Raw genomic sequence first — 26,645 nt, 5'->3', positions numbered from 1 at the left:
AGGAGAAGGTAATCCTTAGACCCCTATATGAGTCTGCTTGGGCTGCCGTATCAACATACTGCAGACTTGGGGCTTCAAGAACAGACGGTTCTTTTCCCAGTCTGCTCTGGAGGCTGGAAGTCGGAGATCACGGTGCTGGCAGGGTTGGCTTCCCCGGAGGCTTCTCTCTGGCTTGCAGATGACCACCCAGTCACTGTGTCCCCACACGTTCTTCCCTCTGTGCACTTGGATCCTTCATGTCTCTGACACCAGTCAGATTGGATTAGAGCCTGACCACGGGACTTCATTTAACTTTTAATCACCTCTTTTAAGGTCCCGTCACCAAAATTAATCACATCCTGAGGTACTGGGTGTTAGACTTCAATGTATGAATTTGGGGGACACAGTTCAGTCCGTAACAACCCCCCAGTCTAGGGGGCCATGAGCACTGACTGAGCAAGAATGTGGTTTTGTCCTTTCAGAGCTTGGTGACATTTGGGGATGTGGCCGTAGATTTCTCCCAAGAGGAGTGGGAGTGGCTGAACTCTGCTCAGAGGAATCTGTACAGGAGTGTGATGTTGGAGAACTACAGGAACCTGGTTTCGCTGGGTAAGGGTGCCCCCCCCCAATTCTCCCACCTCTCCTCTGCCTGCTGCCGTCGCTCACAGCCCTTTACTCCTTCAGCACCAGGCCCTGCACTGCCACTCTTACCATCAAGCCACGGGGCCTGCATGTCAAGTTTGCACAGACCCACAGTGTGACCACCTCCTGTTTCTTCTTGTGTATTTAGGACTTTGCGTTTCTAAGCCTGATATGATCTCCTCATTGGAACAGAGGAAAGAGCCCTGGATGGTGAAGAGAAAGTTGACAAGAGGCCGGTGCCCAGGTGAGCATGGGAGGCCTTGCTGGGGGGAAGGCCCTGCGGGTCACAGCTCAGGACCTCAGCCGTGTAGGATCATAAGCAGGCTCTTCCCAAGCCTCCAGGCCTGGAGGGAAATTGAGGCCTCTTGGCATGGGCTCCCCAGGTGTTCATCCTACCTAATCTCTCCACCTTTGCTTTCCTCCCTCTGAACATTACTTCTTTCCTCTCTGGATCCTGTTTTTTCCTAGCTCCTTCTCAGACCCTTTGTCATTCAAGCTTACATAATCCTGTCTCTTCTTTAAAAAATCCTTGGCCGATGCTGATGATGTTTTTATTATCTTATTTCTCTTTGATCAAGTGACTGTTTCATGTATAGACTTCTTTCACCGACTTTTATTGTCAGATTTGAGTAAGGCCATCAGATACAGGTTGGTGGATGAGTGTAAGCTATTGAAGAATTAACCGTGTCACCGGGGAAATAGGACATATCTGCACATAACTTAAGTAGAAACTGTTATCCTATGTATGGTGAGTATAAATAGGGACCAAAGAGGAAGAAGAAAAATCACTCCCAGTTTCAAGCCAGAGAAACAAGAATGAGAGTAGAGCCTTTAGCAGACATGTGAGAATTACAAGAAAGAGACCAGCAGGCCAGGAGCTGGGTCTGGGTGGGGCTGTCATTGATTTGGGTGCAGGTGGGCCTCGCAGTGCAGACAGGACCGGACAGTGGGGTGACTGGCTCTCAGAAGAAGAGAATGCGGATTCGGATTTGACAGACAGATCTTACAGATATTGTGATGATATTTCTATCATTTGGGAATACAGTGATTTCAGCTACAACATTATTTCTGGAAAAACAAATCAATCAAGACAAGGGATCAGAATTATAGACTTCTCTTGGAGGTTACTGCAAGAGGAAATGTCAGCAATTTCTAAAGAATTGAGAATCTCATAAAACCTCTGTTGAAATCATACTTCAAGGGAAGACTTTATATTGACAGAACAGGACAGGCCGCTCACAGAACTTCCGACAGCTCTCATGGGTTGTCATAGGGTACAGGAGAACTGTGAAACTTTTCCATTTAACATATTAAATCACGTGCTCTGAATGAGTTTTATAAAATGAAATAGCTTTTTCCTTCTGTCAGTCCTTCATTTCTTGCCAAAATTGTAGTTGATTCTGAAGACTTGCACTTTTAAGGCCGGGATTTGAACTTTCGTTAGTTAGCATTGTAATAAAAGAAGCATTGTTTAAAAAAAAGAGAGAGAGAAAAGAAGTTTTAGCTGGAAGAATGGAGAAAGAGTCAAAGTGAGTTTTACTTAATAATGTTGAAATAAGGAACATATAGCAATTTTCTTCTTTAGCCTCTTCCCCCTCTTTGTTTATATTAGCTACATGTCATCTTAGATTTAAGTGAGAAAGCTCATACTGTATCCTTTAGGATGAAAGCTACACAAATAACGGGAATGTAGGGTTGGCTAGTCATATAAAAAAGCTTTTGATATGATATGGTTTTTTGGGGGATTTTAATTCCTCTGGTTACATTTTGGAAGTTCTCTTCATATTAATACATAATGGAGAAAACTTTTTTAATATCTTTCAGATTTGAAGACTGTGCCGGAGACTGAGTTACCTGCAAAGAGGGACATCTCTAAAGAAAAGTTACCCCAGGCAGTGATAATGGAGAGACTCACAAACTACAGTCTGGAATGCTCCATATTAGGGGAAAACTGGGATTATGGTGCTCTGTTTGAGAGGCAGCCGGTAAGTGAGCTAAATTCTAGTCAAGTCACGGTATCCTTCCAAAAGAAACTCTTCTTGAGAGGAGAGACCATGACCATAGGGAGTTTGGGAGAAGTTTCTGTTTGAGTACGGTGCCTCCTGTAGATGGAGTATCTCGCCGGAAGGAAGAGCATGCATTCTTGATGCACACTAGAAGAGGGGAACAATTCAGTTGTAATGAATCACAAACAAGTCTCTTAATCAGAAACATTCAACATATGATGATGTGAGAAGACTTTGAGCAGGATTTCAACCCGCCCCTCTCATGAAAGATTACATATGAGAGGGAAACCCTGCAGACTTGTCGAGTCATGCATGTTGAAGGTGGGGAAACCTTCAGTCAGCGTTAGGAAATTCCTACTGTGTGTAAGTTTGTTTTCTCCTGCAAAATTACAGATTCTCCATGATAGAAGCAGATTCTCCGATTTTTCTCTTTTTTTTTCCCCCCAAACGTAGACAATATGACTAGGCCCAGTCATTATGTGACCTGGATCACTCAGAACTTAAGTGAGAATTCTTGCACAGGTTGTCTCTTTCACACACCTCCCCAGAGCCTTTGCAGGTTTGTGGGCATGTTTGATCAAAGAGTGTGTTTGTACCATTTCAGGGCTTGGTGACCATCACGAATATGGCTGTAGACTTCTCCCAGCAGCTGGACCCAGCTCAGAAGAGTTTCTGTAAGAATGTGATATGGGAGAGCCATGGTGACCTGGGGTCAGTAGGTAAGGATGTCCCTCTCCTAAATCTGAACCTGTCTTCAGGAACCGCCAGTTTCATTCCTCAGGTTTTGTTTTGTTTTAAGATTGTTTATTTGAGAGAGAAAGAGAACGAGAGAGCATGAGCGGGGGAAGGGGCAGACGTAGAGGGAGAAGCAGACTCCCCACCGAGCGGGAGCCCGATGCGGGACTTGATCCCAGGACCCTGAGATCATGACCTGAGCCGAAGTCAGACGCTTAGCCTACTGAGCCACCCAGGGGCCCCCATTCGTCAGTTTTGAATTGTGGAGGTCAGGGAGGGGTCTTCTGAAGTGTTGGGCTAAATTTCTGTCGTGATTCCTAAGATGAGAATTTGACATTTGTAGAGTTGAAAGTTGGTATCTTCATTATGCTTGAAGCATCGTCTTCTATGTCTTTCAGATACTGCTCACTTTTCTTTCTGCTTCTTCCTGTAATAAAACATTTTTCTATCAAAACCAAGGAACTGGTTCTCGATTTAAGAATGTCAGGTGTGTGACAGAACCCCATATCTGCCCATATGCAGGACCCTGTGTTTCTAAGCCAGATTTGGTCTCTCTGCTGGAGCAAGGGAAGGAGCCCTGGATGGTGGAAAGAGAGCTGACAAGGGGCCTGTTCTCAGGTGAGTGCGACAAGCCTGGGGGGAAGCGCTGCTGCAGGTGAGAGCAGAGCTTTCTCCAGAAGCCGAGTCCTCACTCAGGTACGGGAGAAGATGCACAGGACTTTACCAAGCCCTCCGGGTCTAGAGAGAAAATGGAGGTCTGGGGTTTCAAAGTTACTCTCTTTCCTCCTCCTTTGCTACCTTCTCTTGAGTGATTGCTCATTCCCTGTAATGTTCTTCCTGCTCTTGGCCGCTTATGTCTGTTCAGTTCTCTACATGCCCTGTCCTGACCCTGATGTACTTTTGAGCTGTTTTTTCATGATCACATGGCCCACTCATTTCATTATGCATCTATTCCTGTAAGAACCACGAATTGAAGGTTATTTGAGAGAGCCATTGTGCTTGGCATTGGCAGGTACTTGGAGAAAGAGAATTTACACATACGTTGTAATTGTAAATGGTCACTCCAGTGGAAAGGATGAAACATGTTTATGGATGAGCCGGATGAAGTAGAGTTTGCAAAATTTCCAGTAGGGCATTGCAGAGGTAAAGGAGAGGATTGATTTCCCAGCTTCCTTGTTTGAGTCAGACAGGGTGGGCAGAAGTTGGATTGCAAGAAGATATAAGTGGAGGGTCTCTTCTTTTTTGGGGGGGTTTCTCTTCATGTTTTGATACATAAGGGAAAGAAGAAATTTCTTTAGAAAATAATGGTTTATAGAATATGTAATCCTATCACCTGTTTGGAAGCAGAATGTAAAACCATGATCTATAATCACAGTATGTTAATGGAGCAAGCATAGACTTCTTCAAGTTGTGAAAAACATGTATTTTTCACGTAGTTGGAATTATAGTGTGTATTCCGTCACACATGAAGATGTTTTTCACATGCATTCTGTGTCATATATCCTATTGCTCAGTTAGGTTACTTCACATTTTTGGTATTAAAAATATACTTGCAACAGGTATCTTTATGTAAGTGAAAACTATACCTTTTTGGGATTGCTGCATCCCTGGATACAGACATCTGTTAGGCACTGAAAGTTTTGTTTGCTTTCAGCAACTCTGGCAATGATTAGATAACTTGACGCATGGGATTAATGGCATCCTCCCAGCACTGGGTATTTTGATGAAAATATTTGCTTATTATTTGTTGAAAGATTATACCCAAAAGTTATTTTTTTTTATTGTGGAAGAGATTGAATACTGTTTCTACATTTGTTTATTCTCTTTATTCTTTTGTTACATGTACCTCATTTATATTCATGTCTCTATTCATGTCTTAAAAGCTTTCTTAATAGTTCCAGTGATTTTTTTCATATCAACATACTAATTCTTTGATGTTTGGTTTCACACTTTTTCACATATGGTAATAAGAGTTTCTGTTTAATTAGACCTTTTTAAAATTGTGGTATGTAAAAGTTTTAACATTTTTATGTAGTCTCGTATATTACTTCTTTTATGAATTCTCCTTCCATTTTTGTCCTTAGAAAGGTGAGATATGTGGTTCTACTTCATTGTTTTATTTTTAGTTTTTATTTATTTATTTATTTATTTTTAAAGATTTTATTTACTTGACAGAGAGAGACACAGCGAGAGAGTGAACACAAGCAGGGAGAGTGGGAGAGGGAGAAGCAGGCTTCCCGCTGAGCAGGGAGCCCGATGTGGGTGGGGCTCGATACCAAGACCCCGGGATCGCGACCCCAGCCAAAGGCTGACGCGCCCAACGACTGAGCCACCCGGGCGCCGCGGGGACTGAGATTTAAATTGAATAGTGAATATGCCTCGCTGATGGGGCCTTTCTGTAGTATCCTTAAATGTTCCTCTAATTCGTTGATTCCCAGATTTAAGCCCCTGACAGGCAGTACCATCATCACCTGTGAACTTACTGAAAATCAAAGTTCTCTGACCCAGCCTACACCTTCGGACATGTGAGCCCCGGGGGCGGGGCCCTAGCTTAAGCTTGAGAACTGGAACTCTCTTGAATCATGACCAGGGCACCTGGGTGGCTCCCTCAGTGCTTGGTGGAGAGCTCTCTGCTTGGTGGAGAGCCTGCTTCTCCCTCTCCCTCTGCTGCTCCACCTGCTTGTGCTCTTTCTCTCTCTCTGTCAAATAAATAAAATCTTAAAAAAGGAAAGTCATCACTGCCCCCCTTCCTCCCAAGTTTAATGGCTAAAATGGGAAAATAGTACAACCTACGTCATGGGAAATGAGATGATAAATACTTAACACAGGGCCTAGTGCTAAATACATACAAGCTGTTATTGTTATTATTCATCATCACAAAGTTCTCACATGTTTATTCTACAAGGCAGGGGATGGGAGTGTCACTCCAGCAGCAGCTGGGAGATGACTTAGCTATCACTTAGGTCACCCAGGAGAGGGCTGATACCTGGTCATTTCCATTGTTTGCACAGAGTTCTTGGTTTTGTCTGTGCTCTGACATGATGATGGGATGGTTCCGTCTTTGTCTCAGTCTATCATGGTCACTGAGTGGCCTTGACTGAGGTTGGTGTTCTGTGAACTTGTTTATGTTGGACAGGAGAATCCCAGAGTTTAGAGCTGAGTGCCAGACCAGCTACTAACGCCATGATCTGGCCCTCAGGATCCCTCTGAGCTCCTCTTTCCCTTTCCATTACGACCCTTCCTGTGGAAAATTTCCACCTGTAATACAGATGGAAATTAGTCCCACACAGAGAGTTCTAGGAAGAGGGAACATCACACACAAAGCTCTGAGCACGTGAGGATCCTGTGCATTGGAGAAAGTGGAAGTGCAGGCTGCGGAGATCTGAGGTCAGGGCCTTGGTGACCGGCCCCGCTGAGAGGCTGGTCAGAGAGGCCTCCCAGAGGAGAGGAGTTCTGAGTTGGGACAAGCTGAGGGCACAGATATGCCAGAGGGGACATTGTTCTAGAGTGCCCCGCTGCTGGTGAAGCTTGCAGAGATCCCCTTAGTCAGAGGTGACTGGACTGTGGCAGAACCAGCGACCTGGGTCCAGTTTGGGCAGTTGGTGAGGGGCACCCAGAGGCAGATGCAGGCAGAGCACACTCAGGCACACCACGAACATACACAGTTTGGGAGCAGACCCTACATCACCATCATACCCAGATCTACCAAAAATGTATTGGCAGACGTGCACACCCAGAGACACACATACAGGACACAAAGTCCTCTGCAGATGCCCACACAGATGCCCACCAAGACATAGACATAAGAGTTGGGGGTACTGATATATTTATATCAACTGAAGACTCGTGCACCCACAAGACAGACACAGACATAGAAGGACACCCAGATACAAGTCCCACACACCTGGGATCATGACCTGAGCCGAAGGCAGACGCTCAACGACTGAGCCACCCAGGTGCCCCTATAATATATGTGTTTTAAACTATTAATGTACCTATAGAATTTTATTAAACACATCTCTAAATATATAGGGATGTCAACGGTGCCCGGGTGGCTCAGTCATTAAGCATCTGCCTTTGGCTCAGGTCATGATCCCAGGGTCCTGGGATCGAGCCCCACATCGGGCTCCCTGCTTCGCGGGAAGCCTGCTTCTCCCTCTCCCACTCCTCCTGCTTGTGTTCCCTTTCTCACTGTGTCTCTCTCTGTCAAATAAATAAATAAAATCTTTAAAAAAATAAAACATTACAGAAATATTTGAAACAGGTCTTGAAAAGCACACCTTTTATAATCATTAAAAAATAACACATGAACACATGTGAATCTTGTATTTATATCAGAAAAAAATAATTTCAAGGGAGAAAGCATCACCAAAAAGATAAAATATGTATGTAATTTGTAATACTGACTCAAATTACATAAAGAAACTTTCAGAATAACAAGGATAAAGATACCAGTTCATGATTATATCAAGCATTTTTATATTAGCCATCTCAGAAATTATTATTTTTTTTTGCTAAATAATGATATCCCTGTGTATTCTTTTTAAGATTTTATTTATTTGAGAGAGAGAGAAAACAAATGGAGAGGAGGGGCAGAGGGAGGTGTCCCCTGTAATATTTTAGATGTGTATCTTATATCCATGCTACTGTTGGATATTTTTAAAAAGATTTTATTTATTTGTTTGACACAGAAAGAAAGAGAGAGAGCGAGCCCAAGCAGGGGGAGCAACAGGCAGAGGGAGGAGGGAGAAGCAAGCACCCCGCTGAGCAGGGAGCCCAATGCAGGGCGCAATCCCAGGACCCTGGGATCATGACCTGAGCTGAAGGCAGACGCTTAACAACTGAGCCACCCAGGCGCCCCTCTACTTCATTGTTTTAATGGCTGTCTAGTATTATGATAAATGAATATAAATTTACTTTACTGATTTACTGTTAAGGACATTTGAACATTTAGGTCTTTTCCAGTAAATTGTGGTCCAGTTTGTACTTCTCTCTTTGCGTGATCAAAGTATACATTTTTTAAAAAAAAGTTTCATGGATATAGTGCTATACCACTGGTGAACAATATCTGAGAATGCCTGTTTCTAGACATCTTCACCAATAGTATTTTATATTTTTTTAATTTTTGCCCAGCTCTTGGATGAAAATGGATGCTTTATTTAATTTGTATTTCTTGGAGTACTTGTAATGTTGAGAAATATGCAGTTTAAATCCATTTAGAGTTCATATTGAAGACACCATTCTGTTAATGGTGTCTTCATACTCATCACCCACATTTCTTTTGGGTCATATTTCCTTTCCTTTCTGTTGTTTCAATATAAATCCTATCTCAAAAATGTGATACATTTTGTTCCCACTTTTGTGTAGCCTGTAAGTTTGCTGTTTCTTCTCACCATACAGTAGTTTAAGTTAGGTGGTATCTTTATAGAAGCATTTACTTTGTTGACCTTTTGTTTCACTCATAGTTTTTCTTTTTATTAATAGAGGTATCATTTCCATTTGTACCGCATCACAGATGTGGTCTTGTTTCTGTTGCTTATTTAATTCTTTCTTGCTCTCTTCCTATCTTTGAACGAACACAGCATGTTTTTCCATTTTTTAATATCTTCTTAATTTCATTCAGCAATGTTTTGCAGTTTTCAGCATATAATCTTGTACCTCCTTGGGTAAATTTATTTGTAAATAATTTATTCTTTTAAAGCTATCCTTCATGGAATTGTTTTCATGATTTCCTTTTCAGATTGTTCATTCCTAGTGTATAGAACTACAACTGATTTTTATGTGTTGGGATCTTGTGTCTTGTAATTTTGATGAATTGATTTATTAGCTCTAATACTTGTGGATTCTTTAGGGTTTTCTATATGTGAGATCATGTCATCCTCAAATGACAGTTTTACTTCTTCCTTTCTAAGTAGGATGACTTTTATTTCTATTTCTTTTTTTTTTTTTAAGATTTTATTTATTTATTTGAGAGAGAGAGAATGAGAGAGAGCAAGCACATGAGAGGGGGGAAGGTCAGAGGGAGAAGCAGACTCCCTGCCGAGCAGGGAGCCCAATGCGGGACTCGATCCAGGGACTCCAGGATCATGACCTGAGCCAAAGGCAGTCGCTTAACCAACTGAGCCACCCAGGCGCCCCTTATTTCTATTTCTAATTGCTTTGGCTAGAACGTCTAGTACAGTGTTGAGTAGAAGTTGCAAAAGCAGGCATCCTTGTCTTATTACTGATCTAAGAAGGAAAACTTTAAGTGTTTAGATTTCTTTTTTTTTTTTTAAAGATTTTTATTTGTTTATTTAACAGAGATAGAGAACACAGGTAGGCAGAGCGACAGGCAGAGGGAGAGGGAGAAGCAGGCTCTCCGCTGAGCAGGGAGCCCAATGTGGGGCTCGATCCCAGGACCCTAGGATCATGACCTGAGCCGAAGGCAGCCGCTTAACCGACTGAGCCACCCAGGCATCCCGAGTGTTTAGATTTCATTAAAAAAGACTATTTTCCCTTTTTAAAGATCATCTTTTTCCAAACATTTGATTTTCTGCATCATCTCCCCAATACCACTTTTATCTGTATGTATTTATTGAGATATAAGTTTATGTGCACAAATTTTTGGTGCATGCTAAGTGATTTATTTAGCAAAAGGACTTCAGGCATATACAGTCCTCCCTGTAAGCATTAGAGTCTGAGATAAGACATATGCTTGTTCAGTACTGTATATGATGTGATTAAATATAATGGCAGCGCTCACCATTTTTATAAAAAGTTGTTTTGAACTAAGAAATTAAACTGCAAGGTCCTATTCATTAATATATGGCCAGAGAAGGGGGGAATTAATAAATGGCCAGAAAAGTGTCAGGCCTATGAAAGCACGCAGGTATATGTAAAAATGATTGTATGTGTCTACTGAGCTTCAGCTATTGGTTGGTCATGTAGGTTTTGTTGAAATTAAATAAGATGTTGGGCGCCTGGGTGGCTCGGTTGGGCGACTGCCTTTGGCTCAGGTCATGATCCTGGAGTCCCGGGATCGAGTCCCACATCGGGCTCCCTGCTCGGCAGGGAGTCTGCTTCTCCCTCTGACCCTCCCCCCTCTCATGCTCTCTCTATCTCATTCTCTCTCTCAAATAAATAAATAAAATCTTTAAAAAAAAAAATTAAATAAGATGTGGTTAGCAGAAACCTTATTTTCTGGTTGTAGGGGAATGACCAGCTTTCAGATAATCCTGATAAATGTTAACGAATACTTTGTCTTTTTGGTGCTTTCATGATGTTATGACTGCTGGCATTGAAGCAAGACAGGACAGGAGAAAAATTAAAGGCAATGATTGTCAGCATTCTTAGGCTGTGTGATTGCAGAACACTTTCCCAATTCCCTTCTCCTAATATGTAACTGATTCCACATATATTTAATTCTTTTCTGCTCACCTCTTGTAGGCTCCTGTATAAATTCACGCTGGGGCTTACTTACATACATTGTAAACTGCATGTTTACATGTTTTGGAGCCACATAGTTTATGTGGTTTAATTAGGGTTTATTTCACCAATTAGTGAATTCATTCACAATTTTCCTTTTAGCAAATTCCTTTTTCTAGCACACAATAAAGGAAATATTTGTTTTCTTGATATCTTTCAGGCCAACAATCTATAAATGAGACCCAGGAATTATTTCCAAAGCAAGATTCATTCGCTGAAGTAACAGATAGAACTTCAAACACAAATTTGGAGTGTTCCGCTTTCAGAGAAAATTGGGGTTCCGAGGGTATGTTTGAAAGGAAGCTGGTAGGTCAGGAGACACAATTCAGGCAAGAGGCAATCACTCATAACAAAACCCTCTCTAAGGAAAGAGAACGTACTTTTAATAAATCTGGAAGATGGTTTCATTTGGACATTTCAGAAGAGAGAGTTCATAATCGTGATTCAGTTAAGAAAAACTTTCCCAAAAATTCAGTGGTAATAAAACATCCAGGAATTTATGCAGGAAAAAAACTTTTCAAATGTAATGAATGTAAGAAAACTTTTACCCAGAGCTCATCCCTTACTGTTCATCAGAGAATTCATACTGGGGAGAAACCCTATAAATGTAATGAATGTGGAAAGGCCTTCAGTGACGGCTCATCCTTTGCTAGACATCAAAGATGTCACACTGGCAAGAAGCCTTATGAATGTATCGAATGTGGGAAAGCCTTCATACAGAACACATCCCTTATTCGTCACTGGAGGTATTATCATACTGGGGAGAAACCCTTTGATTGCATTGATTGTGGGAAAGCCTTCAGTGATCACATAGGACTTAATCAACATAGGAGAATTCATACTGGAGAGAAACCCTACAAATGTGATGTATGTGACAAAGCCTTTAGATATGGCTCATCCCTTACTGTACATCAAAGGATTCATACTGGAGAAAAACCATATGAATGTGATGTTTGCAGAAAAGCCTTCAGCCATCATGCATCACTCACTCAACATCAAAGAGTGCATTCTGGAGAAAAGCCTTTTAAATGTAAAGAATGTGGGAAAGCTTTTAGGCAGAATATACACCTTGCTAGTCATTTGAGGATCCATACTGGAGAGAAACCCTTCGAGTGTGGGGAATGTGGTAAATCCTTCAGCATCAGTTCACAGCTGGCTACTCATCAGAGAATTCATACTGGAGAGAAGCCCTATGAATGTAAGGTTTGTAGTAAAGCATTCACCCAGAAGGCTCACCTTGCCCAGCATCAGAAAACTCATACAGGAGAGAAACCATATGAGTGTAAGGAATGTGGTAAAGCCTTTAGCCAAACCACACACCTTATTCAACACCAGAGGGTTCACACTGGAGAGAAACCCTATAAATGTATTGAATGTGGGAAGGCCTTTGGTGATAACTCATCCTGTACTCAACATCAGAGGCTTCACACTGGCCAAAGACCTTATGAATGTATTGAATGTGGGAAGGCATTCAAGACAAAGTCCTCGCTTATTTGTCATCGCAGAAGTCATACTGGAGAGAAACCTTATGAGTGTAGCGCATGTGGCAAAGCCTTTAGCCATCGTCAGTCCCTTAGTGTCCATCAGAGAATTCATTCTGGAAAGAAACCATATGAATGCAAAGAATGTAGGAAAACCTTCATCCAAATCGGACATCTTAATCAACATAAAAGAGTCCACACTGGAGAGAGATCCTATAACTATAAGAAAAGCAGAAAAGTCTTCAGGCAGACCGCACACCTTGCTCATCAGAGAATTCATAATGGAGAGTCATCAGCACGCCCCTCTTTACCGTCCACATCGAATCCTGTGGATCTGCTTCCCAGATTTCTCTGGGGTCCGTCCTCACTCCCATCGCCATAGTCTCAACATTGTTATTTCAGCTGGACTGCTCCGTTAGTTTAAAACTGGTCCCTCTGGTTGGTTGGTTTTGTTGTCCTTTATGAGTTTGTTCTTCACATTGCAGTCAGATTGATTTTTTTTAAGTGTAAATACAATTCATTCACTTCTTAGGTAAAAACCTGTGTTGAGATCCTTTAAATTGTTTAATACGTAACATGTGCTTAGCACAGTGCCTGGTCCAGACCAAGTGTTGAGTAAAACATTATTTTAGGACATTGAAGAGTTACCACAGTCAGCTCTGAATAAAAATGATGCATAGGAGGAGGCCAGGAGAAACCAGTTTAGATCAGGAACAAGAGTTTCAAGGTAGTCAGCGAGGTTTTTGCCAATGGTGGTTTAAAACTTGTTTCCATATGTTGAGTTAGAACTGTGGCTTTCCATCTCATCTGCATAAATGTAAGGTGATGTGACTTTATTGGTGAGAGAATTCAGCTTTACTATACATCTGACAACAGTCTTAGGAAGTGTGTAGAGAACATGGGTCAGTAGGCCTCTTAGAACAAAAGAAATGCAATAATCAAAAAAAATACAAGATTTGTATGTACGAAGTTAAAACTACTGACATGTTACTCAAGAATTAGAAAATTTGGAAAGATTTGATCTATTTAAAATCACCTGGGCTTATGAATGAACTCGCTTCAACTTTTAAGGAACTGTCAACTTTGAGGTAAACCATTCTAAAGTAGGTGTCAGCAGACTAACCCAGTGACCAAAGTCTCACTGGTTTTCCATGATCTAAATTAAAATTTTTTGTAAATGGTTGAACAAGCAAAAAGAATATTTTGTGACAACATGAAGGTTACATTAAATTTAAATTTCGGCATCTGTAAATGAAGTTTTATTGGCATAGAGCCACACTCATTTGTTCACATTTTCCTGTGGCCGCTTTCACTCCACAGCGGCAGAGTTGAGTAGCCGCAGCAGAGCCAATATGGCCCACAAAGCCTCAAGCACTTACTCTGTCCTTTTACAGAAGAAGTTTGCCAACCCTGCTTTGGCACAGAGAAGAATATACTAAAGGTTCTAATTATTTCTAAGTGTGTAATACAACTCTCACTTCCAAAACAAGACAAACTATAAGGCAACTTAGGAATAGAGGTGAAAGGGAATTATTCAACTATTGAAATATGAAAATATGTCCGTAGAGGAGAAATACATTTTTCTAGATGAAACACTCAATACTGTGAACGTGTTTGTAAACTGTCATTCACAACAGAGTCCCAGTAGGGTATGTTTACCTCGACAGTTTAGTTGAAACTACCCGAGGAAAGATAATTTGGCAAGCATAGTGGGACGTTTTTTTTTTTTTTTTTATTTTTTTTTATTTTTTTTATTTTTTTTTTTAAAGATTTTATTTATTTATTTGACAGAGAGAGACACAGCGAGAGAGGGAACACAAGCAGGGGGAGTGGGAGAGGGAGAAGCAGGCTCCCCACAGAGCAGGGAGCCCGATGTGGGACTCGATCCCAGGACCCTGGGATCATGACCTGAGCCGAAGGCAGTCGCTCAACCGACTGAGCCACCCAGGCGCCCCAGTGGGACGTTTTTGAAATAGGTTTCTTCGCATTTCAGATTTTGGTATATAATAAGACTGGTTTTTCGTTATTGGGGAAAATGTTTTGACAGTTGGTTATCCACCCTCTTAAAAAAAAAAGCACACATACCTTACAGAAAAATATCATGCAATTGTATTTAACATTTCTAATTATGAAATGATATGTAAGAAGCAAACAGAGAAAGGAGGACGGCTTTACTAAGTAGGACACGGGGTCCTAGAAGACGTGAGGAAGGCAGTAAGTTGGCCTGGACAAAGATTTAAAACTTCAGCATGGTGGAAGTCACCAAAAAGATGTAAAAGACAATTGACAAAATAATACAACTTATATGAAAAAATATGTCATTTGGGAACAAAGTGCCATTACACATACAAAGTAGTGGGGGGGAAATTGGCAGCGCATACCAACAGGCATGTTGGTGGAAGAATTCAAATGAATAGAGAAAATCTGTAAATTTCTTAGCCTCGCTAATCAGAAAATTACAAATTAAAACAAACCTTCTTGGCTTTCAGATGGATTAAAATCTAAAATTTGGATAATACCCAGTACTGACATCAGTGTGGGAAAACAGATACTTGATCATTAGCTGTGTAAATTTGTCTCCTTTTTGGATGGCAACATAGTATGACTTATCAGCCTTATAAATATGCGTTCCTTTTGAAACAATAATCCTAGATCTAGGAATTTTGTCCCATTGGAATAAATAGATGTAAATAATGTTTATTGTAAAATTGTTGTAATTATGATAAATAGGATTTCAGTGTCCTGCCAAGCAGGTTCATTAAACTGATTATTCAATACTGTATTGTCTGGTTAGTAGAAAGAGGTTAAATTCTATGTATGCCTCTATGGAGAGTTGTCCATCCACAATATATTAAATGAGATATGTGACTTGCAAAACCTAATGTGTGAAATCTTACAGTCATAGTGTCAAAATTAATATTGTGTGCGTGTATATATGTGCATGTGTGTATATACACATATTTTTTCAGTATATATGTTGAAATCTGTTTTTGTCTTTAACACACACTTTTTCTAGCTCTTTGTTGGCACGTTCACTTTCTTTGTCTGTAGTGTTCCACAGTCACACATGGATCCAATTAAGCCTGTTAGATTTTTATTCTTTGTATTTTGATTGGAGACATAGGGACAGGAGCAGGGCCAATATTCAGCCTTATGTATGGCATAACGGATGTTTTCTTTTAGTATTCATTGTGATTGGTTGGGGCCCTTTTGTAACTGTTAAGAACGTGAAATATCACTCCTGGGCTGAAGTACTGTAGTTGGAGTTGAGTCATCCTTTGGCAGCAGCGTGAAGATTTCTGCATCCCTACCTACCACTCTGATCCACTAAAACCTTTCCTGCTTTCTCACATCCTCATTCAGTTCTTTAGATCGGTGAGGTACTTGATATTCTTCCAATGTTTAATTTCTGATTTTAAGTCTGCTTTTGTTCTCAACCAAAGAAAGCTAGTCCACATGGCAACTGATACTAGAGAATGATTAGCAAAGGATAGAGAGGTGGAGTATTCAGGATTGATTATTGAATGAGATAGATCAAAAGATAGAAACTTTTAATTCTATTTGTATTAGGAAAGGCTGTTCTTCTTTTGAATCTTATTTTAATTCCAGTATAGTTAACATATGTGTAATACTAGTTTCAGGTGTATAATAGAGAAAATCTGTAAATTTCTTCCATATATCACCCAGTGCTCATCAGGACAAGTGCACTCCTTCATCCCCATCACCTGTTTCTCCCAGGCCCCACCCTCCTTCACTCTGGTAACCATCAGTTTGTTCTCAGTAATGAAGAGTATTTCTTGGCTTCTCTGTCCTTCCCCTTTGCTCGTTTGTCTTGATTCTTAAATTCCACACATAAGTGAAATCATATAGTGTTTGTCTTTCTCTGACTTATTTCACCTAGCATAATATTCTCTAGCTCTGTGTCATTGCAAATGGCAATATTTCATTCTTTTTGTGGCTGAATATTCCATTGTATATGTATACCATATCTTTATCCATTCATCTACCGATGGACACTTAGGCTACTTCCATAATTTGGCTATTGTAAATAATGCTGCTATAAATATAGGCATGCATATATCCCTAGAAAAGGCTTTTTTTTTTTTTTAAGATTTTATTTATTTATTTGACTGAGACACAGCAAGAGAGGGAACACAAGCAGGGGGAGTGGGAGAGGAAGAAGCAGGCTTCCTGCTGAGCAGTGAGCCTGATGCGGGGCTGGATCCCAGGACCCTAGGACCATGCCCTGAGCTGAAGGCAGATGCTTGAAGACTGAGCCACCCAGGTGCCCCAAGGCTATTCTTTTAAAATATTTATTTATTTGGGGGGGCATAAGCAGGGGGAAGGCAGAGGGAGCAGCAGACTCCCCATTGAGCAGGGAGCCTGATGTGGGGCTTGATCCCAGGACCCTGGGATCATGACCTGAGCTGAAGGCAGATGCTCGACCGACTGAGCCACCCAGGCACCCCGAAAAAGGTTATTCGTGATACAATAGGATTATAAACCCATAGCACATTACGGACTAGACAGCTCTTACCAACAACTAAAGGTGACGAGGAATCCTAGTTCCAAAAACGTGTGATGCTTGTTTATAATGAAATTAGATAAGTAAAAGGCCACTTGAAATTCTGGCCTTAAGCCAAAATTGAAATGAAGGTCTTTTTATGATTGTGTTGAGAATCATCTTACTCTAACTGGGGCTGCAGATGCCGAAAGCCAAATGCAACAGTAGATCCAGTTAGTTGCTGAGCTGTGATTTTTACTGAATTCTCAACCTTGCCACTTCTTTTAAATGAAATTTAAGTCTGAGGAAGACCTGAATCTACATTATTGAAATGGGGTTATCATGAAGGATTCAATCATCTTAGAAAACTTTACTCTCTCAAACTGTAAGAAACCTCCCTACTAATTCTTGTCATACCTTCCAGAGAAGAAACTCTTTTTTTTAAAGATTTTATTTATTTATTTGAGAGAGAATGAGAGAGAGCACATGAGAGGGGGGAGGGTCAGAGGGAGAAGCAGACTCCCTGCCGAGCAGGGAGCCCGATGCGGGACTCGATCCCGGGACTCCAGGATCATGACCTGAGCCGAAGGCAGTTGCTTAACCAACTGAGCCACCCAGGCGCCCCAGAGAAGAAACTCTTAAAATGGAGTCTGCTCTTTTAGTCCCACCATTATGGCTTGAAATTCTGGCCTTAAGCAAAAATTGACCTATAGTTTGAAATAAAGATAGGGAGGAGATTAATCTCACCCTGAAATATTTAATATCCTTTACTAATTATACCATCAAAAATCTAAGCAATATTTTTAGAAATTATTCTGAGAGTTAGAAATTACTTGCATAGGGGTGCCTGGGTGGCTCAGTCGTTAAACGTCTGCCTTGGGTTCAGGTCATGATCCCCAGGATCCTGAGATCGAGCCCCACATCGGGCTCCCTGCTCAGCGGGAACCCTGCTTGTGTTCCCTCTCTCGCTGTGTCTCTGTCAAATAAATAAATAAAATGTTTAAAAAAAATTACTTGCATAATACGTAGGGATGTAAAAGAATTCAAGAGTTTATAATGCTTGCTTGGATCATTTATGTCCATACCCCTGACTCGTCTTTTGCAAGGTCACCTGTCAGGGTCCAGTAGCCTTTGCATGTTCTTTTGACATGAAGCACTAGCATCTTTAAATTTTCCTCAAGTCTCCTCCTTCAGGTACTGGGACTTCTCATGAGAGATTGCATTTGAAAGGGTTATTAAGGGGGTGCCTGCGTGGCACGGTTGGTTAAGCATCTGACTCCATTTTGGCTCAGGTCCTGATCTCAGGGTCTTGAGATTGAGGCCTGCATCAGGCTCCACGCTCAGCCCGCTTATCCCTCTTCCCCTGCCCCTCCCCCCTGCATGCTCGCTCTCAAACAGATTAAAAAAAAAAAGTGTTACTGAACTATGGCATGTGTCATAGTGAGTTACAGGGAATGGTTAACCACAGGAAGAAAGTGAAATGGTTATGAGAAACCACAGAACTCCTAGGATGTTCTGATACCTGATATTTCCACTGTATTTATTTATTTTTAAAGATTTATTTATTTATTTATTTGACAGAGAGACAGCAAGAGAGGGAACACAAGCAGGGGGAGTGGGAGAGGGAGAAGCAGGCTTCCCGCCGAGCAGAGAGCCCGATGCGGGGCTCCGTCCCAGGACCCTGGGATCATGACCTGAGCCGAAGGCAGATGCTTAACGACTGAGCCACCTAGAGCCCTATTTCCACTGTATTTAATAACTGGTCCCCAGGGTCGAAACTGCATTAGGGTTTTGTTTTAATTAAGGGCATTTCATGGCATGGCTGCCAAGTCACACATTGATTTGTGTCAGTAGAAAAGGGACTGAGCACTCTTGAATGATTGTAATTAAAATCACTATGAACATTTCCACTGGAATTCCTAAAAGACTTGCATTTATGCAAGTGATGGCTTATAGGGGAATTATTATCTAGTTTAGCTTATAGCAGGTCCAGTTACCAAAAACCCATAATATGATTATTTTCCAAGGTCATGGGTATTTGTTAATATCTGTGTTATGACTAGATGACCACCAAAGTTTGTGCCTCTTTTCCTATTGTCTGGAATTGATTCTGGAATGTGAGTATCTAGGCACATCCTACACTACTCAGCCACTGTTGCTTCTGGTTATGGCTATTAGACTAATTTTCTTCAGTGTGGTTTGAATAGCAGTATGTCAGTTGGGGCTTTGTTAATAAGATGACGTACTGTCCAGCTGGAAGAAGAATCTTTTTTTTTTTTTTTTTTTTTTAAAGATTTTATTTATTTATTTGACAGAGAGAGACACAGCGAGAGAGGGAACACAAGCAGGGGGAGTGGGAGAGGGAGAAGCAGGCTTCCCGCCGAGCGGGGAGCCCGATGCGGGGCTCGAACCCAGGACCCTGGGATCATGACCTGAGCCGAAGGCAGACGCTTAACGACTGAGCCACCCAGGCGCCCCAAGAAGAATCTTGATAACATGGAATGGCAAAACTGCAAGAAGGAAGAACTCTGGGCCCCTAAACCACTATTTGGAGGAAAGCCATCAGCCACCCAGGAGCACCAGCAACGGATTATTATGTGAGTGAGAAATAAACTTGTATGTGTTAAGGTGATGACACTTGGGTTTTGATCATAGCAGCTACTGTCATTCTAATCCATCCATATGGTATCTTTGATTACTGATAGGATCCCTACTTTAACTCGCTGTATCATAGAGTAAGAGTTGTGGTGGTAAGATCGTTAGCTATTATGTAACAAAGGACCCTAAAGCATAGTGGCTTAAAACAAACATATTTAGGGGCGCCTGGGTGGCTCAGTCGGTTAAGCGACTGCCTTCGGCTCAGGTTATGATCCTGGAGTCCCGGGATCGAGTCCCACATCGGGCTCCCTGCTCGGTAGGGAGTCTGCTTCTCCATCTGACCCTCCTCCCTCTCATGCTCTCTCTATCTCATTCTCTCTGTCTCAAATAAATAAATAAAATCTTAAAAAAAAAATTTAAAAAAAAAAAAACAAAAAAACAAACATATTTATTATCTTACAATTTCTTTGGGAAAGGCATCAGGCATGGCTTACCTGGGTGCCTCAGTTCCCACAAGGCTGCAGGCAAGTTGTTGCCCAATGCTGCAGTCATCTGAAGGCTTTACTGGAGGAGAATCATCTTCCGAACGCACTTATTTAAAATGTTGGCTGGGCTGGGGGTCGTTGCTGGCTTTTTTCTGGGCACATCAGTTCTTTCCACATGGGCAGCTCACAGCATGGCATCTGCCTTCCTTGAAAGTGAGCAGGCAAGAGAGGGTACCTAAGACGGAAGCCAAAGTCCTTTTGTAACCGATTATTACTAGTGACATCCCTTCTTTTTGTATTTGGTTAATTAGAAGTGGTCATGAGGTCCAGCTCATTTCCAAGGGGAAAGGATTACAAAAGAGTATGAATAACAGGAGGCAAGATCATTGGGAGCCATCTTTATGGCTCCCTCCCACAGCCTGTTCTGGCAGACTCCTTGGTGATTCATGTCCTTTTACTTGAAAAACACTCACCCCCCTTCCAAACCCCCCCCACCCACAAAGTCTCATCTTATAGTACCAGCTCAAAGTTAAGAATCTTGTCCTCTGAATTAGGTTTGGGTGCTGATGAGGCTAGTAAGGTGCAGATTCTTAAGGACAGTCCCTCTTGATCTACAGACCTCTGGAAGTAAGACATTATCTCCTACCCCCCCCCCCCAGGTAACACAGCGAAATCACTGGTGCATAGCAATTCAGAAATCTGGCCAGAAAAATGTTTGGAAATTCCTTGATTAGGTCTCAAGGCCTGGGAATAATTCACATTCTGAACTCTCAGTTCTGCCGTGTGTTTGCAGCTCAGTAGTTTTCTAATCTTGAGTACTGGCATTTGAATTTTGGGAATCCAGTGGTCTCTATTTTGTATTTTCTGCCCCTTTCACTCCAAGTTGGCAGTATATCTGCTGAGCTAATTCTCTTGAAAACTCTGTGGACTTTGTGTGAATCCCATTGGGGTTCACCCCATTGCATAAAAACCACAGCCATGTGTCATTAAATAGCACTCTGAGATACCAGTTTTGATCTTTCCGAGGTTCCAATAGATTTTACAGTCATACTTTTTTCTCTCTAGACCAGTTCCTGAGCAGTACCCTGGATTTTTTCTTTGCTTGGATGCCATTTCTTGATTTTAGCATCATCTGCCATCTATGGAGGCTACAGATATTCAAAACCATCAAGTCCTGGCTTCTTGCTAATAGTCTTTCCCTCAATTTATCTCTCTCCTTTGCATGTTTCTATAAGCAGCAAGAAAAAAAAAAAAAGCAGGTAACATTTTCAACACGTTGGTGAAAGTCTCCTCAGATCACCCAGTTCTACTCTCCACATTAATTGCAAATAGTAGGGTTGATAAACCCTGTCACTACATAACAAGAACCCTCTTTCTTCCAGTTTCTAATAAGGCTTTTCCTCACTTTTTTTTAAAGCCTTCACCAGCACTTAAAAGTTCAAAATTTCTGACTAATCTTTTATTTATGCAAGCATTGGACAAACTCCAGGCATCCAGCTAAGGCTGAAAGAACTTAATAAATTACGGCTTCAGCGACTACCTATCTCCAGAGAGGCAGAGTTTGGAGATTAAGTTCAGCCAAGTGAATTACCTACCAAAATGTATTAAAGAGCAATGCAGTGAGACAAGAAGAGAGAAAAACAATAAGGTGCAGAAGACAGAAGATTAACAGAACCAGAAGCTCTATCTTTGAAAAGATGCAGAATGCATCCAAGCCTCTGAAGAAAGAAAGGAGGTTTATTTATTTATTTAAAAGATTTTATTTATTTATTTGACAGAGAGACACAGCGAGAGAGGGAACACAAGCAGGGGGAGTGGGAGAGGGAGAAGCAGGCTTCCCGCGGAGCAGGGAGCCCGATGCGGGGCTCGATCCCAGGACCCTGGGGCCATGACCTGAGCTAAAGGCAGACGCTTAACGACTGAGCCACCCAGGCACCCTGAAAGGAGGTTTTTTTAAACCAACTGAACAACAACAATAACAAGAACAAAAAGATAAGAGAAAAATGCAGAATAGACTAAGGGCAGTGACTTTAGACATGATAGAGAATTGAACACCAACTATATAGTTATTAAATTTGAAATCTAAATGAAGGGGATAAACTGAGAAATATATAATTGCATGAGGAAATATAGGGAATATTACTTTTTTAAGATTTATTTATTTTAGAGAGAGCAAGTGGGGCAGAGGGAGAGGAAGACAATCTCAAGCAGACTCCCTGATGAGCGAAGAGTCCAACACGGGGCTCGATCCCAGGACCCTGAGACCATGACCTGAGCCGAAATCAAGTCAGACGCTTAACTGACTGAGCCACTCAGGCGTGCCAATATAGAGAATAATAAATCAAGGCTAAAGGTTGTCAAAGACCTCTTATCCTAGAAAAATCCCGTTGAGATGGCTTTGAAAGCAAACTCTACCAAACTATCAATAAATGGTTCATTCCTATCTTATAAGCTATTTCCAGAAAAGGAAAAAAGAGTAAAAGCTGCCCAGCTAATTTTATAAAGTTCATATAATCTTATTTCCAAAACAGGAACAACATATGATAATGAAAAGGTCTGTTCCACATATGAACATGACTGTTAAAATTTTACATAATTTTAACATACCATTATCAATTAACATTAACATATCATGATCAAATAGTGGTTTTTTTTCCACAAAATGCAAGGATGGCTCAACATCAGGAAATCTATCAATCAGTCTTTTACCACAATAAGAGAAAAATTATATGATTACCTTAATGTAGAAAAGTGTCAAACAGACCACAAATAAACATTATGCATAACGGTACAATTACATGAAGCACAATAGTACCTAATGCTCTCACTTCGATATTAAGAATAGGAGGTACATCCAGTATTGCTGCTACTGATTAACATGGTACTGGAGGTCCAGCCATCCTCTAAGGAAAGAAGGAGGTAAGAGATGTACTGATAGGAAGAGAGTAGATATAACTGTCATTATTGGTAGATATGAGGATCTACCTGTAAAAAACAACCTGTAAGAGAATTAGCAAGGGTGCCAGATTGACAAGTCAGCTTACATAATCAATATTTTGTTTCCCCTTTATGCCATCTTTGGTTTTGAGATTTTTTTAAAAAAGATTTTATTTATTTGACAGAGAGAGAGAGAGAGAGACCAGCAGCAGAGGGAGAGATTAGAAGCAGACTCCCCGCTGAGCAGGAAGCCTGATACGGGACTCAATCCCAGGACCCTCGGGATCATGACCCAAGCTGAAGGCAGATGGTGAACAGGTGCCCTTAATTGAGACTTTTATATTATTCTGTTTTCTTTCCTCTCTTAGGGTTTTCCCTCTTCCTTCAGGATTTTATCTTTGATCTTATGCATCTTGAATAGGATATGCCTGGTGTGTGTGTGTGTGTGTGTGTGTGCGCGCGCGCGCCTGGGGGGGGTGTGTGTGTGTGTGTGTGTGTCCCCCATGGTATTCTCTGTGCTTCCTGGATCTGTGGCTTGGTGCCTGTCATTTTAACTTTGGAACTGCTCGGCCATTAGTACTTCAAATTTCTTTTCCTTTAATTTAGTGGCATTAAAATTATGTGTATGTTATACCTTTTGTAATTGTCCCATAGTTCTTGGATATTCTGGGGTGGTTTTTTTTTCATTCTTTGTTTCTCTTTGTATCTCAGTTTGGAAAGTTTCTATTGACATATCCTCAAATTTACTCATTCTTTCCTCAGCTGTGTCTGGTCTATTAATGAGCCCATCAAAGGCAGTCTTCATTTCTGGTACAGTGCTTTAACTTTCTAGCATTTCCTTTTGGCCCTTTCTTAGAGCTTCCATTATCCCTCTGTTTTTGCATGTTGTAAGTTTTTGCACTCTTCCCATTAGTCACCTTAACATATTAATCATATTTATTTTAAATTCCTGGTATGATAATTCCAAAATCTCTGCCATGTCTGAATCTGGCTCTAATGCCTGCTTTGTTTCCTCAGACTGTTTTTTTCTTGTGCATGCCTAGTAATTTTTTTAAATATATATTTTTAAAATATTTTATTTATTTGATAGAGAGAGACACAGCAAGAGAGGGAACAGAAGCAGGGGGAGTGGGAGAGGGAGGAGCAGGTTTCCTGCCGAATAGGGAGCCTGATGTGGGGCTCAATCCCAGGACCCTGGGATCATGACCTGAGCCGAAGGCAGACGCTCAACGACTGAGCCACCCAGGCGCCCATGCCTAGTAATTTTTTGTTGAAAGCTGGACATGATGTACTAGATACTAGTAACTAAGGTAATTAAGACTTTTAGTGTAAGGTTTTATGTTAATTTGGCTAGGCTTGTGTCTAATGTTTGCTGTAGTTGTTGGTGCCAGAGGTTTTGGTTTTCTTTAGTTTGCTTTTTTTCCTCCCTGAAATCTTTGCGTTTTCCTAACTATAAGAAGGACTTTTTATACAGAGTTTGTGTCTTGAAGCTTGTTGTAATCTGCTGTTATTATACTGAAGCCCTGTTGGTGTGGTAGTCAAATATTGGAAAGGGGAACTATTGTATGATCTTATGATTAAATCTCAGCTTTTCAATGGGCTTGAGTCCTTGGGCTGTGATCCTCAGAAGTGCTTCTTAGCTCTTACTGAGACAGGAAGGCTAGAGGGGCTGGAGCTGCCCAACTGCCCTTCCTCCTCTTTCAAAAAGGCTCTGGTGTGTAGTTTTTCTAAGAGTGCAGGACTTTGTTATGGAGAATGTTCTGAGTGTCCTCTAAAATGTTTACTTTTTCCCTCTCCCTGCCCCAAACTGCGAAGAAGTTCCTCCCACCCCTATCTTTAATGTTAGAACATGGTGGAGTTCCTGGAGGTAAGATCCATGAAAATGTGGCCCTCTAAGACTAGGCCCCCAGGAATTTTTAATGCACAAGTTAGTCCATGCTAAGCCTCCAGTTCATCAAAATTACCAGTTAAGTTTGTATCAGAAGCACCTTCTGCTTCAGAGAAGCTTATACTTGCCATGATTTTCTGTATTAGCCTGTCTCTCCAAATTTTGGGGTGTGGTTTCCTTTGTGACTTCAATTCTCTGATGGATCTTAAAAAAAAAGTTGATTTTCAGTTTGTTGAGTGTTTTTTTTGTGAAGATGTGAGTAAAGGTTTCCAAGCTCTTTCTACATTACTTCTAAAATGGAAGGTATCGGGGCGCCTGGGTGGCTTAGTCGTTAAGCATCTGCCTTCGGCTCAGGTCAGGATCTTAGGGTCGTGGGATCGAGTCCCGCATCGGGCTCCCTGCTCGGCGGGGAGCCTGCTTCTCCCTCTCCCACTCCCCTGCTTGTGTTCCCTCTCTAGCTGTGTCTCTGTCAAATAAATAAATAAAATCTTTAAAATAAAATAAAATAAAACGGAAGGTATCGATATAGCTTTTATCCGATTCTAACCACAAAGTATCACAAACACTAAGATTCCATAGGCAATTTCTTAGAGATGACATCCTCAGAGCTAGAATTCACTTCGTGTTGGGGTTCACCAGGTCAGGGAGACTGGGTCCTAGAAATCCAGCTCCAGATGGGGCTATGCTGCTTGGGGTTAACGTGTGGTGGACCAGTCTCAGCACACTCTAATTTTATTTCTTTACTGAGCACCTACTATGTGCTATTCTTTCCGTCCCTGGGAACACAGCCCTCAACAGGACCTACACGCTGTGTGTCTTCATGGGGCTCTCATTCTCGCAGGTAAGAAAAAATGGGCGGGCGGCGTAGATTCCATCAGAGAGAGGACTGGGGATGAACTAAGACATGTTTCACTCGGGCGCCTGGGTGGCTCAGTTGGTTAAGCGACTGCCTTTGGCTCAGGTCATGATCCTGGAGTCCCGGGATCGAGTCCCGCATCGGGCTCCCTGCTCGGCGGGGAGTCTGCTTCTCCCTCTCCCACTCCCCCTGCTTGTGTTCCCTCTCTCGCTGTGTCTTTCTCTGTCAAATAAATAAATAAAATCTTAAAAAAAAAAAAAAAAAGACATGTTTCACTCACTCACTCCTCACTCACCTCACTCACTCACCTCACCTCACTCACTTACCTCACCTCATTCACCTCACCTCACTCACTCACCCACCTCACCTCACTCACCTCCCTCACTCACCTCACCTCACTCACACTCACTAGTGCACAAAACACCAAGCAAAACCCAAGTTTTCACTCACCTCCTTTCCCTAAGCCCCGCCCGCGGTCCACGCGCTTGCGCGCCGCACGCCTCCTGCGATCCTACCGGCGCGGGGGCGGGGGGACCCAGGCCTCAGCCCTGGGCGCCTCACGGCGGCGCCTGCGCACTCGGAGCCTGGCCGGGGCTCCCAGAATCCTCGGGGCTCAGCTCGCTTTCGGGAGGCACGCCATATTTGGGGCACCCAGAGCCGGGGCTGAGAGGCTTCTGGGCGGCTCTGTTCCGCGCCGGCGGGTCTCTACAGGGGGCTGAGGGTGGCGGTCCCCAGCCCGCAGCTGGGGGGAAGCAAGCCGGGCAGTGCGCCGCCCGGTCTGGACTACCCTCCCCAGGGGCCGTGGCGGCGGAGGACACGCCTACTTCCGGCGGGGAGCGGGAGTGCCGGCGACAGCGGGCGGGCGGCTGTCGAGAAAGCCGGTCCGCTCGGGAGCCGCAGCCGACGGCCTGATTGGGAGGTGGGGCCGCGCGCGTCCGGCAGCCCGTGGGCGGCGGGCGTGCGGGAACGGATGACGGCGCGAGGCCGTGCTCCGGACAGCCTCCCGAGGGAGGCCAGCCCGGCGCGCTCCCGCGGCCGCCGCCGGCGCGGGCCCGGTTGGGGCCGTGAGG

At 42.4% G+C, this 26,645-nt stretch overlaps 1 protein-coding gene across 1 annotated transcript; it reads left to right on the top strand.

The window, feature by feature from the left end:
* Positions 1-494: 494 nt before the first annotated feature.
* ZFP28 (ZFP28 zinc finger protein) lies at positions 495-13,537 on the top strand. The gene is made up of 7 exons (XM_044911290.1): positions 495-588; positions 770-865; positions 2,446-2,606; positions 3,232-3,346; positions 3,885-3,980; positions 10,987-11,202; positions 11,320-13,537. The coding sequence occupies exons 1-7, from the start codon at positions 555-557 to the stop codon at positions 12,687-12,689; spliced, it is 2,088 nt and encodes a 695-aa protein (XP_044767225.1). The 5' UTR covers positions 495-554; the 3' UTR covers positions 12,690-13,537.
* Positions 13,538-26,645: the final 13,108 nt, after the last annotated feature.

The sequence above is a fragment of the Neomonachus schauinslandi genome, chromosome 16, assembly GCF_002201575.2.
Source record: "Neomonachus schauinslandi chromosome 16, ASM220157v2, whole genome shotgun sequence".
Classification (NCBI taxonomy): domain Eukaryota; kingdom Metazoa; phylum Chordata; class Mammalia; order Carnivora; family Phocidae; genus Neomonachus; species Neomonachus schauinslandi.
The sequence above is the reverse complement of the archived record's forward strand: the minus strand, read 5'-3'. Positions and strand labels throughout refer to the sequence as shown.

Excerpts from the sequence above, each read along its gene's own strand:
- ZFP28 (XM_044911290.1), top strand. The coding sequence starts at position 555 with ATGTTGGAGAACTACAGGAACCTGGTTTCGCTGG. Across the intron at positions 3,981-10,986 it reads GACAAGGGGCCTGTTCTCAG|GCCAACAATCTATAAATGAG; the intron begins GTGAGTGCGACA and ends GATATCTTTCAG. Across the intron at positions 11,203-11,319 it reads CCTCTCTAAGGAAAGAGAAC|GAATTTATGCAGGAAAAAAA; the intron begins GTACTTTTAATA and ends TAAAACATCCAG.